The sequence below is a fragment of the Mus caroli genome, unplaced genomic scaffold, assembly GCF_900094665.2.
Source record: "Mus caroli unplaced genomic scaffold, CAROLI_EIJ_v1.1 scaffold_9210_U2_1, whole genome shotgun sequence".
Classification (NCBI taxonomy): Eukaryota; Metazoa; Chordata; class Mammalia; order Rodentia; family Muridae; genus Mus; species Mus caroli.
The window spans coordinates 6586-22994 of record NW_018389505.1 but is presented as its reverse complement, the minus strand read 5'-3'; the positions used below and the strand labels follow the sequence as shown (position 1 = coordinate 22994).

Here is a 16409-nt window from a genome sequence, read left to right as displayed (position 1 = left end):
TAGCTGAGTAGTTCTCCATTTTGTAAATGTACCATATTTTTTGTTATCAATTCCTCTGTTGAGGGAAATTTAGGTTCTTTCCAGCTTCTGGCTATTATAAATAAGGCTGCTATAAACATAGTAGAGCATGTGTCCTTATTACATGTTGGAGCATCTTCTGGGTATATGCCCAGGAGTGGTATTGCTGGATCCTCCGGTAGTATTAGGAGCAATTGTCTGAGGACCCACCAAACTGATTTCTAGAGTGGTTGTACCAGCTTGTATCCCCACCAGCAATGGATGAGTGTTCCTCTTATTCCACATTTGTGCTAGCATCCACTGTCACTCATCTGCTGCTGAATTTTTGATTTTAGCAATTCTGACTGATGTGAGGTTGAATCTCAGGGTTGGTTTGATTGAACACACCTTTCGTTAAAGACACATTTTATTAATACATATTTGTTGGGAACAAGCAAAAGAAACCAATTCTAAGAACTACCATTTCATTTGAAAACTTCATTTAATCATAGAAACTAAATCAAAGGTCCCAGGACCCAGTGGGAGGTGGGGACTTCCCAATACCCAACCAATTCTACTATAAGGGAATAGTTGTCAGAGTCCAGATATCTCAGGGCCCACTTCTCCATCTTGCTGGCAGGGTCAAACTAAGTTTTTATTCCCAGGCCTAGGAACTTACTCCTAACTTCATTGGTGAAAACGCCCTTGCTCCACCCCTCATGTCAAAACATGGTTGGACAATGTTACAGTCCATTCTTCTCCCCTATCACTAAAGTTCCATTCCTTAAATAATCTGTACAACATTACTTCAAGGTAATAGTTAAGCTCTAGGGTCTATTCTGCAGCCCCATGGACGACTTGATTCAGCAGAATAAGCTTGATTACAATAAATTTTTGTCATCTGCACTGTCATAATATTTGCATTTTGTTGGATTTATGTTGGATTCAAGCAGACCCCATGACATACTAACTGTATAAGGTGACGAGTTTTATTATGAGATTTTCAGGTGTTTATAATGTACATTTTATGATCATTAATTAATTGTCAGGCCTAGCTTGCTTGCTAGAAATAACTGTTCTTGTGTTTCACAGGAGGTGATACAGGATGGCAAAGGACAGGCAACTTATTAAGATCCCCAAAGCTTTGGAGCCCACCTTTGAGCATTTCCTTAGAATCATCACCTCTGTGTTTTGATTATATATGGATGGGAGAAAAGCCAGAGAAGAAATACCCAAAGCCAGTAAATATCCAACTTTAAGATGGCAGTCAATACTGTAGATTAAGAAACCATCAAGAATATTTGTTTCCTATTTAAAGTAAGAGGACCTGGTGGTGCAGACCTTTAATCCCAGGACTCAGGAGACAGAGGCTGGCACACCTCTGTGAGTTAGAGGCCAGCTTGACACATAGAGTGAGTTCCAGGCCAGCTGAGATTACAGGGTGAGACCCTGTCTCAACATTGAAAAATAAAGAAAAGAGTGATTAGAAAAAAAAAAGAAACCATCAAGAAGCTGGACTCCAGAAATTCAAATAACATGGGGTTCAGAGCTAAACAAAGAATTCTCAACTGAGGAATACTGAATGGCTGAGAAGCACCTGAAAAATGTTCAACATCCTTAATCATCAGGGAAATGCAAATCAAAATAACCTTGAGATTCCACCTCACACCAGTCAGAGTGGCTAAGATAAAAAAATCAGGTGACAGCAGATGCTGGCGAGGATGTGGGGAGAGAGGAACACTCCTCCATTGTTGGTGGGATTGCAAGATTGCACAACCACTCTGGAAATCAGTCTGGCGGTTCCTCAGAAAATTGGACATAGTACTACCAGAGGATCCCACAATACCTCTCCTGGGCATATATCCAGAAGATGTTCCAACCAGTAAGAAGGACACATGCTCTACTATGTTCATAAGCAGCCTTATTTATAATAGCCAGAAGCTGGAAAGAACCCAGATGCCCCTCAGCAGAGGAAAGGATACAGAAAATGTGGTACATTTACACAATGGAGTACTACTCAGCTATTNAAAAGAATGAATTTATGAAATTCCTAGGCAAATGGATGGACCTGGAGGGCATCATCCTGAGTGAGGTAACCCAATCATAACAGAATTCACATGATATCTACTCACTGATAAGCGGATATTAGCCCAGAAACTTAGAATACCCAAGATATAAGATACAATTTGTAAAACACATGAAACTCAAGGAGAACAAAGACCAAAGTGTGGACACTTTGCCCCTTCTTAGAATTGGGAACAAAATACCCATGGAAGGAGTTACAGAGATAAAGTTTAGAGCTGAAATGAAAGGATGGACCATCTAGAGACTGCCATATCCGGGGATCCATCCCATAATCAGTCTCCAAACGCTGACACCATTGCATACACTAGCAAGATTTTGCTGAAAGGACCCTGATATAGCTGTCTCTTATGAGGCTATTCTTGGGCCTAGCAAACACAGAAGTGGATGCTCACAATCAGCTATTGGATAGAACACAGGGCCCCCAATGTAGGAGCTAGAGAAAGTACCCAAGGAGCTAAAGGGATCTGCAACCCTATAGGTGGAACAACAATATGAACTAGCCAGTACCTCCCATAGCTCCTATCTCCATCTGCATATGTAGCAGAAGATGGCCTAGCCATCAGTGGAAAGAGAGGCCCATTGATCTTGCAAACTTCATATGCCTAAGTACAGGGGAATGCCAGGGCCAAGAAGTGGGAGGGGGGAGGATAGTGGGGGGGAGGGTATGCGGGACTTTTGGGATAGCATTGGAAATGTAAATGAAGAAAATACCTAATAAAAAAAGGAAAAATAAAGAAACCATCCAGCTTAAACAAAGTAGAGAGTTCAGTGAGGAGAATAAATTCACAACATTACAGGTAATATCCTTTGTCTAGGAAGAAAAATCAGAGTCTGGAAGATTTCTTTCTTAGTTCAGGAATTCATAGAGGACCTCCAGGCCAAAGCAGGATGCAGGCAGGCACCCAGACATAAATGTAAGTCTTTTTCTCCTTGTGCTCTTTTAAGAGACACCAGCAACTATGGTCCCAAGGGAATAGAAATGGAAGTAAGTGGAAACCCAGTAAATCTTTTACTTCCAATTAGGGGGCTTAGAAATGTTCAAAGCTAATTACAGGGCATGAGGTATTTGTCTGTTATATTGAACCAGTAACTTCAAGTGGTTCAAGTCATATTTAGATTGTTGACTTGTGTGGTTGGGTTTGTAGAATCCTCGTTTAATACGGGTGGAAAAAAACCCTAAGACTTAATCAGACAGAGGAGTAATTTTCTGATCATGACACCTGAGCCATTTTAATACTCATCCCTTATCTCTTGCTGTGGTGCTCAGGGCTCTGTCTCCTCACATCACTACAAGACCTGACTATGATGCCCTTTACCACTACTCACTCTCCTCATGATGCCTGCATCACTACACACTCCTCCCTTGGTGGTAATCATCATTACATACCCCCGTTTTGATGCTCTACAACACTTCACCCACAAACATGGAACTCTATCTCTTGACACAATCCCAACGTGATGCCCTTCATCACTACACACTCCTAACATGATGCTATATATATATCCACAGACTCTTAACATGGTTGTATAAATAACTGCACACTCCCTCAGTGATGCTCTACAACACTATACACAGCAAAATGGTGTTCAACATCCCTACAGAGTTCCACTGTGATGCTCTACATCACATGGGGAACCACTGTTAACTAGATCATTACTCAAGGATTGCTCAGCCCACAGTATGTGTGGCCCTTTTGCATCAATCATTAGTGAAGAAAATCACTAAATACTTGCCTGCCATCCAATCTGATGGAGACATTTTCTCAATTCTACCTAGTTTGTTTAGGTTTGTGTTGGATTGACAAAAAACCCAACCCAACAAGCCCAACCCAACAAACCCAACCCTACCAAACCAACCTAACAAAACAAGAAATGCTATGGCCAATAAAGAGAAATATTTCTAAGGGCATTTCAAGAGTCTCTGGCCAGACACTATCCATTGCATGTTCAAGGGTGTAAACTTGAACAGTAATTTGAAAGACTTTCCTTTGGGACAACTGACACCCCAGGATATTCTTACACTAGTGGGATTGCTTTCTCAGGTTTATATGCTGAGGTTCTCAGAGGCTATTGAAGTCCAGACCCTTGGGAGTCCAGATACTTCTTGAGTCGTTATTAGCTCGAGCCATTGTTCTTGTGGTGCATCCAGACTAAAGTTACTGGATCATGGAATTTTCCACTGGAATTCCACAGGAAAGCTAGAAATTCTGGCAGTGTATAGTAGGGTGCATTCTTTACAGAGGATGCCCCAAGAGTGTGATAAATGAACCTTCAGGATAAAGCCTAAACTGCAATGTCAATCCCAGGATGTTGAAGATGACACAGATAAATAATTATGCATAGGAAATGCACAGACACCAAGTGAAACCAGCATTAGAGAGAGGTCAAGTGGGCTGCAAACAGCAATTCTCAAGGAGCTTAGCTGCCAAAGCCTGTTGGCAATTAGATCATGATATCATATGACTTATATATTGGACCTAGGAAACAGTGTGCTTCCTGCTGTGTTTTGTTCATGCTGTGATGCAGTCCTTTCTGTCCATTTCTCCATTTATCTGCCTTGGGATGGCGATGTTTACTCTGTGTCACAGTTTGATGGGATTATATAAGTTTTATATTTTTAAAGATAATCATGGTTGAAAGTGCATCCTGAGTCCCTGGAGAGTCTGAATTTATAATGTTGGATCTGCTAAAGCTTTGGGGAATTTTGCAGTTGGACTGGGTAGAGGACTGTGTGGATTTTTCATTGTGAGAGAGTCAGAAGTCATTTGAGGATCAACCATAAAACCTTGTAGTTTAATGTGATGTTTTTGGGGTGTCAGGTTGGGAAGGGGTGGACTTTGTCACAGTGCATCTTCTCTGTAATTTTTATTAGGTTAAGAAACAGGTGGGAGATCTATGAAGCATATCTTTCTGTATGTATGTAAGGTTACCTCCAGAGATCAGCTGATGAGAATGGACACAATAAATATATTAAACCATTGGTGGACTCCATATGATGGTTGTGTTGCTGGGACTTGGGGGCTACTTGGATGAAATAAGTCAGTGACAGTGTGTTCCTTGGGGGTCACAGCTTTCTCTAGCATCCTCTCTGTATGATGAGTTTGTTTATTAGTTCTTGTGGCCTTTGGGGGGACTTAGAGCTGTTAATATAAATCAGACGTTTTCACCTGAAAAAGTTAGGACTAGACTTTCTCACTCTTAATTAATATTTAAATCTTTTATCTTGCCTGAACTCAACAGCAAGGACTTCTAGTACTGTGATGGTTTGTATATGGTGCCCAGGATGTGGCAGGATTAGGTGTGGCCCTGTTGGAGTAGGTGTGTCTCTTTGGGTGTGGGTTATAAGACCCTCATCCTAGCTGCCTAGAAGGCAGTATTATGCTAGCAGCCTTCAGATGAATAGGTAGAACTCTTAGCTCCTCCTGCACCATGCTTGCCTGCCTGGATGCTGCCATGCTCCTGCATTGATGATAATGGACTGAACCTCTGAGCCTGTAAACCAGCTATCAAATAAATTTTTTCCTTATAAATGTTGCTCAGATCACCATGGACTAAGGCTGATCTTCAATAACAAAATAAATAATAGAAAGCCAACATTCACATGGAAATTGAGCAACACTCTTCTCAATGATACCTTGGTCAAGGAAGAAATAAAAAAGGAAATTAAAGACTTTTTAGAATTTAATGAAAATGAAGCCACAACATACCAAAACTTATAGGACACAATGAAAGCAGTCCTAAGAGAAAAACTTATAGCTCTATGTGCCTCCAAATAGAAACTAGAGAGACCACACACTAGCAGCTTGACAGCACACCAAAAGCTCTAGAACAAAAGGAAGCAAATTCACTCAAGAGGAGTAGACAGCAGGAAATAATCAAAATTAGGGCTGAAATTTAACCAAGTGGCAAAAAACAAGAACTATTCAAAAAATCAACCACACCAGGAGCTGGTTCTTTGAGAAAATCAACAAGATAGATACACCCTTAGCTAGACTAACTTGAGGGCACAGGGACAGTATCCTAATTAACAAAATCAGAAATGAAAAGGGAGATATAACAACAGAACAGGAGGAAGTCCAAAACACCATCACATCTTACTACAAAGGGCTACTCAACAAAACTGGAAAACCTGGATGAAATGGACAAATGCCTAGACAGATACCAGGTACCAAAATTAAATCATGATCAGATTAATGATATCAACAGCCCCATATCCCCTAAAGAAATAGAAGTAGTCATTAGTAGTCTCCCAATAATAATAATAATAATTATTATTATAATTATAATAATAAAAATAATAATAAAAAGCCCAGGACCTGGTGGGTTTAGAGCAGAGTTCTATCAGTCCTTCAAAGAAGCCCTAGTTCCAACTCTCCTCTAACTACTCCACAAAATAGAAACAGAAGCTACTCTAACCAAATCATTCTACGAAGCCACAGTTACTCTGATATATAAACCACATAAAGACTCAACAGAGAAGGAGAACTTCAGACCAGTTTCCCTTATGAATATCGATGCAAAAATACTCAATAAAATTCTCGCTACCAGAATCCAAGAAAAGAACAAAATAATCATCCATCATGATTAAGTAGGCTTCATTCCAGCGATGCAGGGATGGTTCAATATATGGAAATCCATCAACATAAACAAACTCAAAGAAAAACACCATATTATCATCTCATTAGATGCTGAGATATGATTTGACAAAATCAAATACCAGTTAATGATAAAAGTCTTGGAAACATCAGGAAATCAAGGCCCATACCTAAGCATAGTAAAAGCAATATACAGCAAACCAGTAGCCAACATCAAACTAAGTGGAGAGAAACTCGAAGCAATCCCTCTGAAATCAGGAACTAAACAAGGCTGCTCACTTTCTCCCTACAAATATAATATTTGAAGTCCTAGCCAGTGAAATTAGACAACAAAAGGAGATCAAGGGGATATAAATTGGAAAGGAAGAAGTCAAAATATCACTATTTGAGATGATAGGATAGTATATATAAGTGACCATCAAAATTTCAAAAGGAAATCCGAAACCTGTTAAACAGCTTCAGGGAAGTATCTGGATATAAAATTAACTCAAACAAATCAGTAGCCTTTCTTTACACAAACGATAAAGAGGTTGAGAAAGAAATTAGGGAAACAACACCCTTCACAATAATCACAAATAATATAAAATACCTTGGTGAGATCAAACTAAGGAAGTGAAAGATCTGTATGATTTTTCTCTTCAAGTCTCTGAAGAAAGAAATTGAAGAAGATCTCAGAAGATTGAAAGATCTCCCAAGCTCATTGATTGGCAGAATTGAGGTAGTAAAAATGGGTATCTTACTAAAAGCAAACTACAGATCCAATGCAATCCCTATCAAAATTCCAACTCAATTCTTCACCGAGTTAGAAAGGGCAATTTTCAAATTCATTTGTAATAACAAAAAAACTAGGATATCAAAAACTATTCTCAACAATTCTCTGGGGGAATCACCATGCCTGACCTCAAGCTGTACTACAGATCAATTGTGAGAAAAACTGCATGGTACAGGTACAGCAATGGACAGGTAGATCAATGGAATAGAATTGAAGACCCAGAAATGAACCCACACACCTATGCTCCCTTGATCATTGACAAGGGAGCCAAAATCATCAGGTGGAAAAAAGATAGCATTTTCAACAAATGGTGCTGACTCAACTGGCAGTTATCATGTAGGAGAATGCAAATTGATCCATTTTTGTCTCCTTGTACAAAGCTCAAGTCTAAGTGGATCAAGGATCTCAACATAAAACCAGAAGCACTGAAACGTGTAGAGGAGAAAGTGAGGGAAAGCCTCGAAGATATGGGCACAGGGAGAAAGTTCCTGAACAGAACAGCAGTGGCTTGTGCTGTAAGATTGAGAATCGACAAATGGGACCTCATGAAACTGCAAAGCTTCTGTAAGGCAAAAGAAACTGTCAATAAGACAAAAAGGACACCAACAGATTGGGAAAAGATCTTTACCTATCCTAAATCAGATAGGGGACAAATATCCAATATATATAAAGAACTCAAGAAGATGAACTCCTGAAAATCAAACAACCCTATTAAAATTAGGGTATAGAACTAAACAAAGTATTCTTAACTGTGGAATATTGAATGGCTGAGAAACACCTGAAAAAATGTTCAACATTCTTAGGCATCAGGGAAATGCAAATAAAAAATTCCCCGAGATTCTACCTCACACCAGTCAGAATGGCTAAGGTAAAAAATTCAGGTGACAGTAGCTGTTGGCAAGGATGTGGAGAAAGGGGAATACTCCTCCATTGTTGGTGGGATTGCAAGCTGGTACACCACTCTGGAAAGCAGTCTGGTGGTTCTTCAGAAAATTGGACATTGTACTACCAGAAGATCCAGCAATACCTCTCCTGGGCATATACCCAGAAGGTGCTCCAACTTGTAATAAGGACACATGCTCCACTATGTTCATAGCAGCCTTATTTGTAATAGCCAGAAGTTGGAAAGAACCCAGATGTCCCTCAACAGAGGAATGGATACAGAAAATGTGATACATTTGCACAATGGAGTACTACTTAGCAATTAAAAAGAATGAATTTATGAAATTCTGAGGCAAATGGATGGATCTGAAGGATATCTTCCTGAGTGAGGTAACCCAATCACAAAAGAGCACACATGATATGCACTCACTTATAAGTGGATATTAACCCAGAAACTTAGAATACCCAAGGTACAATTTGCAAAACACATGAAATTCAAGAAGAATGAAGACCAAAGTGTGGATATTTCATTCCTTCTTTGAATAGAGAACAAAATATCCATGGAAGGAGTTATAGAGACAAAGTTCAGAGCTGATACAGAAGAAAGGACTATACAGATATTGCCCCACCCAGGGATCCATCCCATATACAACCACCAAACAGAAACACTATTGCATATGCCTGCAAAATTTTGCCGACAGGACTCTGATATAGAAGGTCTCCTGAGAGTCTCGGCAAGTGCATGACAAATACAGAGGTGGATGCTCACAGACATCCGTTGGACTGAAAGCAGGTTCTTCAATGAAGTGGCTAGAGAAAGGACCTAAGAAACTGAAGGGGTTTGCAGCCCCATAGAAGAAACAACAATATGAACTAGCCAGTACCCCCAGAGCTCCCAGGGACTAAACCACCAACCAAAGGATAGGGGGATTGTGTTTTTCAGAGGGGAAACCAGGAAAGGGGATAACATTTGAAATGTAAATAAAATATCCAATAAAAAAAAAAAGAAGCGTTGCCTTGGTCATGGTGTATTTTCTCAGGAATAAAACCCTAACTAAAACAAGTATTATGTTGAATCATACAGTAAAAACAAGCATCTTTGACTTTTCTTGTTTTATTTGAGATCTTAAAGAAAAGACTTTCAGCTTTTCCTATGATATTGCCTGGGCCTCAGTGAGTGTGGTGTTTATTATGTTGAGACACACTCCTTTTGGACCTATCCATTAAGTTTCATCTTTGGCATTTTGAAAGTAATGCATTTTAAGAAATGTCATTTTTGCATCTGTTTGGATATTTTACTTTTGGTGTGTGTGTGTGTGTGTGTGTGTGTGTGTGTATGCATGGGTAAAGGGCAGAGACTGATGTCCATTGTTGTTTTTCTCAATTGCTTGATAGCTTAGTTTTTAAGACAGAGCATCTCACTGAGCCTATAGCTCACTCATTTAGCCAGACTAATTGGCCCCCAAGCCCAGAATGACCCTCCTGTCTTTGCTTTCTTCACTGATATGTGCCATGTCTGGTTTTATGTGAGTTGCCAGGTGTTTGAGTTCTGGGTCTCATGCTTGTGTAAAAGGCACTTTACCAAGTGAATAATCTTCCCTGAATCTCCCTTCCTATATTTCGTTCATTAGCAAAGGTCATGATTTTTTATTTTCTAGAGTTGAGGACTGAAGCTGAGGCTTGTGTGTGCCAAACACACATACCACCCACAGGTCTCCTTGAAATCTCTTGAGCTTATTGGCAAGAATACAATCTATGTGGTCAAGGAATGGGTTATGAATTTAGTGCTCACAATCGGACTGTGTGCACCTAGAGATTCTAAGCAGCTTGCTCATTTACTCTGAGCTCCCAAACTTGAGGTTTGGGGTGATCTTGCTGTTGTGTGTGGGGGATGTTGTCACTGTCTTACCACTAGGAGGCAGACCAAGCACAGGTTTGTCCTAAGTTCAAAGGTGGTGATAAATGGCACTAGAGAGGACCACATAAAGGGAGTGTGCCTTCAGAAGTCTCCACTGGCTCTGTGTTAGATGCAGACACCCCTTCTGCTCTCCAGCACGTGCTCAGGCACTGTAGCACTCTTTCTAGCTGTGGTGTACCCAGAGCTCTCATACAATGGTTTGGTGTCAATTTCACAGTTTTTCCTCAGTCATTACTGCCTGGGATTGGGAGAGGGGTGTAGTGGGCATTGTGGTAGGAAACACTGACATCTCTAAGCCCACAGAGACAATGTAGCACTTGGGAGGAACAGGATATTTCTGTTGCAGGCTTCATTTTGTTGAGGTAAATTCATGGTTAAAAATAGCATGCTCAGATACAGGTAAGCAGGCCAAGGCAGAACCCAACCAACTGTGGGCTACTGTTCTTCCCACCTGGCATGGGGACAGGTCCAGAAGCTTCACAATGGTCTCTGTCTTGGGAACAGACATCATATGGCTCACACTGAATTCTAAGGCAACACCTCGAGGATTCTACTTTGTCTTAAGTTAGTAGCTGGGACTTTAGTAGGTGATGTACTGTGTGAGGTGGGAGCTGGATGGTAGGATATAATGAAGTTTGTTATACCAGAGAGCTAATGGATGAAGGAATGTCCATTGTCAGGGATCCCCTAAAGCCCAGACTAAGGCTGCTGCAGCAGCAAGTGAATCCCAAACCTGCCCCTTTAGGGGACAGTCTCTGTGGCCTGCCAGGGTGGTGTTAGAGAGTCAGTGTGAAAATGCTGGCCAGTGGATGAGGTGTTTTAGCTCTGTCCTGTGTTGGATCTCACTAAGTGGGCCTGATATTCTGTAAGGCTAAGTCACAGGTTCACTGTCCCGTCTTATACCCCAGTGGGTTAGGTCTTCTGTCATGGTGAGGTGGGGTAGAGATGGGAGAGACAGCCATTAGCCCTGGGCTAGTAAAGTTCTAGAGTCTCAGTTCTGGGCCATTTGCTTAGAGGAAGGTGATGTGGGTTTCTGACTGGCACTAGGTGTCATAATGAAACACCTGAAATAATATTTTCAACTTAAGATCTGGATTTCTTTTGTCTTAAAAGATCATACTAGAATAAACCAAGAAACCAATAGCAAAGAAACTATGAAAACTTAAAAATATATGGAGAGAGAAACTTATCTTGGATAAAGAAACTAGGGAGGAAATAAAAGATAACATTGTCACATGGTCAGCCCTAAAACATACATACATGTGACAGTACACAGACCTAACATGTTGTACCTAGGATTATATATGCACATATATGTGTATATATATATATATATATATATATATATATATATATCCTATGCATGTATATATAGGATATGTATGTATGTATCATATGTACATAGATAAATATGTGCATGAAATAACAATTAGGGAAAAAAGAGAAGGGTGTGGAGGGATATGTGGGAGTGTTTTAGAGAGAAAATGGAAGGAAAAAAGTAATTAAATCATAATCTCAAATGTAAAAATAATATTAGAAAAATAAATGACAAGACATGCTATTGTGAAAAAAAATCCTAGAATCATATGAAAATCAAAACAGAGCTTACATAAGTTTCAAATACAGAAAAGGCAGTTTATAGCTAGGAGTGCTGTTTTTAAAATATCAGAGCCAATGGAGGAGCTAGAGAAAGTACCCAAGGAGCTGAATGGATATGCAACCATAAAGGAGGAACAACAATATAAACTAGCTAGTACCCCCCAGACCTTGTGTCTCTAGCTGCATATGTAGCAGAACATGGCCTAGTCAGCCATCATTGGGAGGAGAGGCCCTTGGTCTTCAAAGATTATGTGCCCCAGGACAGGGGCATGCCAGGGCCAGGAAGCAGGAGTGGGTGGTTTGGAGAGCAGGGCTGGGGAGGGTATAGGGGACTTTCTGGATAGCATTTGAAATGTAAATGAAGAAAATATCTAATAGTAGTAATAATAAAGAACATCTAAACAAAATATCAGAGCAAACTAAAACAACTTAAGGATGTACCTCCAAAGTCTTAGAAAACCAAGAACAAGACAAACCCTAGTTGATAGACAGAGGCAATAAAGATCAGGGCAAAGTTCAATAAAGTGGTCACTAAAGAACTATACACTGAACCAATAAGATGAGCTGGTCCTTTGAGAAGCTAAACCAGCATTAGTACCATCAGTCAAATGAACCTAAAGTGACAGAGATAAGACCAAATTAAATTAGAGACTAAAGAGGGGGCATAATGACAGAGGATTACTAGGGAATATTTTTGAAGAGTTGTCATCTGATAAATTGGAAAAATCTAGAAGAAATGAATTCATTTACAGACAATATTTAAAATGCAGTAGTTTTCTTATATAGCAGTAGGAAAGGTTTTAGAGTTTTAATGCAGTGAACAGACACCATGACCAAGGCAACTTCTATAAGGACAACATTTAATTGGGGCTAAGCTTATAGGTTCAGAGGTTCAGTCCATAAGGCAAGAACATGACAGTACCCAGGCAGGCATGGTACAGGCAGAGCTGAGAGTTCTACATCTTCATCTGAAGGCCTAAGGAGAAGACTGGCTTTCAGACAGCTAAGATGAGGGTCTTAAAACCCACACCCACAGTGACACACTTCCTCCAACAAGGCTACACCTTCTAATAGTGCTACTCCCTGGGCCAAGCATATACAAACCATCACAGGAAATGGACTGAAGAATAAATCAGGGCAATTGTCATAGTCAGTGAAACAGGAAATTCCTAGGAGTGAGAATAACCAGGTTCAGAAAGAAAGGAATAGTGAAATAGGTTCAGAGGAAAGAAATTGAAGAAGACACTTAAAGCTTTGCAAAGATCCATGTCTGTCTATTGTCTGCACCAGTAATGTGAAAATGGATTCCGGGCAGTTTCCACCAAAGTCCAATTACATTCTTGCACAAATAGAAATAAAATCCCTATAATCATACAAAAACACAAAAGGGCACAAAAGACTATGACAATCCTGAGCAAGAACAGTGCCAGAAGCATCACAATGTCTGGTTTCAAATGGTAATACTNACCTGTACCAATGAACCAAGAGTGACACCAGCACAAGAAACAGAAAATGGAGACCAGTGTTGTAGATTAGAGGATATAATTGTAAAACCACACAGCTACTTCGATCTGACCCTCAACAATGGCCTCTTCAGGAAACAATGCTATTAAACAGGAAATCCACAGGTAGAAGATTGAAACTATCCCCATCTTTCATGCTGCACAAAATCAATTAAAATGATCATTCCAGTCCAAATGAATATCACTAAGGCAATAAACATGAATGGATGCTAGTGAGGGCACAGTGAAAACAGATCCCTTGACTACTGGAGGGAATATAAGTTATTGCAGCCAGTAAGGCAACCAGTGTAGTTATCATTCAAAAAGTAGATCAAAAATTGCCATAGGCTCCACGTACGCTGCTTTTTGGTGTACAGCTCAAGAAATCAAAGTCAGTATACAATAGAGACAATTATAACTATTATAGTCATAATTATGTTTATTGTGGTCTTATTCACAATAGTCAATTTATGGAAGCAAACTACATGTTCATAAAAGGATGTATGGATAAAGGAAACACACACACACACACACACACACACACACACACGATAGTTTTATTCAGCTCTAGAGGAAACAATAAGGGGATGAAATATGGCTCAGTGGATCAAGTGCTTGGGTTCAGATCCCCAGTTCCCTTGTACAAAGCCATGGAGATGGTTCAGGGGGTAATGCACTTGACCTGCAAACATGAGGAGTGGAGTTCAGATCTCCAGAACCTACTTCTAAGCTGGGTATCCACATCATCACCCTGTAATCCAGGCGCTTGGGCAGCAGAAACAAGGGATACTGGCTGATTTTATGTCAACTTGACACAAGCTNAAAGGAGGGAACCTCAAAAATGCCTCCATAAGATCCAGTTGGAGGGCATTTTCTTAATTAATGATTGATGATGTTGGGCCTGGGTCGTTGTTGTAGTGCCATACGTGGGTTGTTGGTACTAGGTTCCATATGAAAGCAGGCCAAGCAATCCATGAGAAGCAAGGCAGTAAGCAGCATTTCTCTATAGCCTTTGCATAGCCTCCTGCCTCCAGGTCCCTGCCCTGCTATATAGTCCCTGTCTTCACTGTTTCTGATGATGAACTGTTATATGGAAGCGTGAGCAAAACAAACAGTTTCCTACCCACATTGCCCTTACCTCCCAAGTCGCTGTTGGTCATGGTTTCATCACAGCATCCTAAGACAGGGGTTTCCCAAAGAAGGCTGGCAAGCCAGATTATCTGGAATTGGTCTAGCTCTAGGATTAGTGAGAGACCCTGACTCAACCAATAAAGTGTGTGTGGGGAGTGTGATCAAGGAAGATCCCTTACTTCTACTTCTAACCTATACTCACACGTGCACAAGCCATGAAATTATTTCAGATTGAGGAACATTGAGGGAATTGGAGAACTGAAAAAAAATCCCACACGACAGTACAATTTGGGATTATTTAGGGGATGGTGGAGAAGAGCAAGAGGAGGGAGGGAAGAGAGGGTGGTGAAGGTATGAATCCCATGCAGGTACTGCATTTACATATGAAACATCATTAGCAAAATCAGTTATTCTGCATGATTTATACATCCTGATGAAAAAGATAGCTGTTCAAATTTGTGTCTTAATGAGGAGATGGTTGTTTATTCAGCTGCTATGTTGCTTCCATACCTTAATTAATTTCTTGTCTTCATATCCTTGAACTTTACTGACAGTTTTAAGGAGGATTGGACTGGTTTGGATTTCCTATCATTTCTCTCCCTATTATAAAATCAATGCTGTTGTAGATTTGTTAGTGTCTTTCAGAGAACTCAAAAACTCTTGAGATTTATAAAGCTATATTTTCCTCCTGGTTGTTGAGCATTTGTGGGGACATACACTCTTTTTAATTTTTCTTTGGAAGGGACACATCTCCTCCCTGCTTGGTGTCTAATTTGTGATGCTGAATGGGCAGCTACTGCTGGCCTTAAGCAGTCAGAGAATGCTCTCTGTTTCTCCAGATAGCTGGGCAATCTCTTTGCCCTGAATTTGGGTGGGGTAGCTGACTGGGCTCTGTTGTTTGACAAGACCACTGGCTGATATCTGCAAACCCACAGAGCAAGAGGATGTGCCCTGAAGTTACTTCAGGTCTGCTGGAACACTGCATGCATTCTCTGGTCATAAGGTTCTGTGATTTGAGCTCATATGTTGAGCAGGTCAGCAGTAAAAGCTCTAGAGGTAAGGAGATCAGGATGGGGTCTGATGAACATTAGCTAGCAGCTTCTAACCATTCCCTGTCCAGCCTGTTTGCACCAAACTTGCCAAAAGGGAGTTGCACACTGCTCATCTTTTCCTCTTGTAGTCCTCATGGCAATGAAAATATACTGCCTCAGTATGGTGGTATGTGGATATAACCACACAAAAGATATAACAATAGATTCACGAGTAAGTTGTAGATAGACTCTTACCTTTCCTCCATTGCTCTTGCTGGATATAGCTCGCTGGCTTGTGTAGGAGGAAAACTACAGTCACTACAGGATATTTGTTTGCTCTGGAGAAGTGCATTTAAACGTTGGAAGGAAGTAAAGTTTATCAATACCCCAGACAGCCCTGTGGTTTCCTGCTCAGAGTCCTATTGGTAACTGAGAGTGTAAATTCTGTTATGTAATTTTCCTCCTGAGGCATTTCTCAATTTCTCCTTTTTCTATGCTTTCTCATTCATAGGAAATCTCTCAACTTGCACTTTGTGTAAGTGACTGTTGCTTGGAGTTTCCTGTCACCTGGACAATAATGCCAAGCAAAGTAAGAAGTGTTCTTAAGTGCTCAGTAGGGATGAAACAAAGTCTCTATTGTGCTTCATACTCCAATTGGCCTGGCTTCTCCTTTTCTCTGCTAAAGCAGAGATGTACTTTTCTAGTTTCTTCCAAATAACATAGAAATGCATCAAACAAAAGGTGAATGTCTTTTAAAACATTGTTCTTTGAAATCAATTGCTTGTTAAACTATTTATTCTTAAACATCCTAATAGATGAGCTTATAGTTTTGATCAGGAAACATTCATTTTTATTTTAGAATTTGTTTCTGTAAACAATTATACAATCCAACCCCAT

At 40.2% G+C, this 16409-nt stretch overlaps 1 protein-coding gene across 1 annotated transcript in view; it reads right to left on the bottom strand.

The window, feature by feature from the left end:
* LOC110288133 (mas-related G-protein coupled receptor member A2) overlaps positions 1-15860 on the bottom strand; it is an 18203-nt gene extending 2343 nt beyond the window's left edge. The window contains exon 1 of the mRNA XM_021154571.1: positions 15768-15860. Coding sequence (XP_021010230.1) covers positions 15768-15778 — 11 coding nt within the window. The 5' untranslated portion in view covers positions 15779-15860. The remainder of the gene's footprint in view (positions 1-15767) is intronic.
* Positions 15861-16409: the final 549 nt, after the last annotated feature.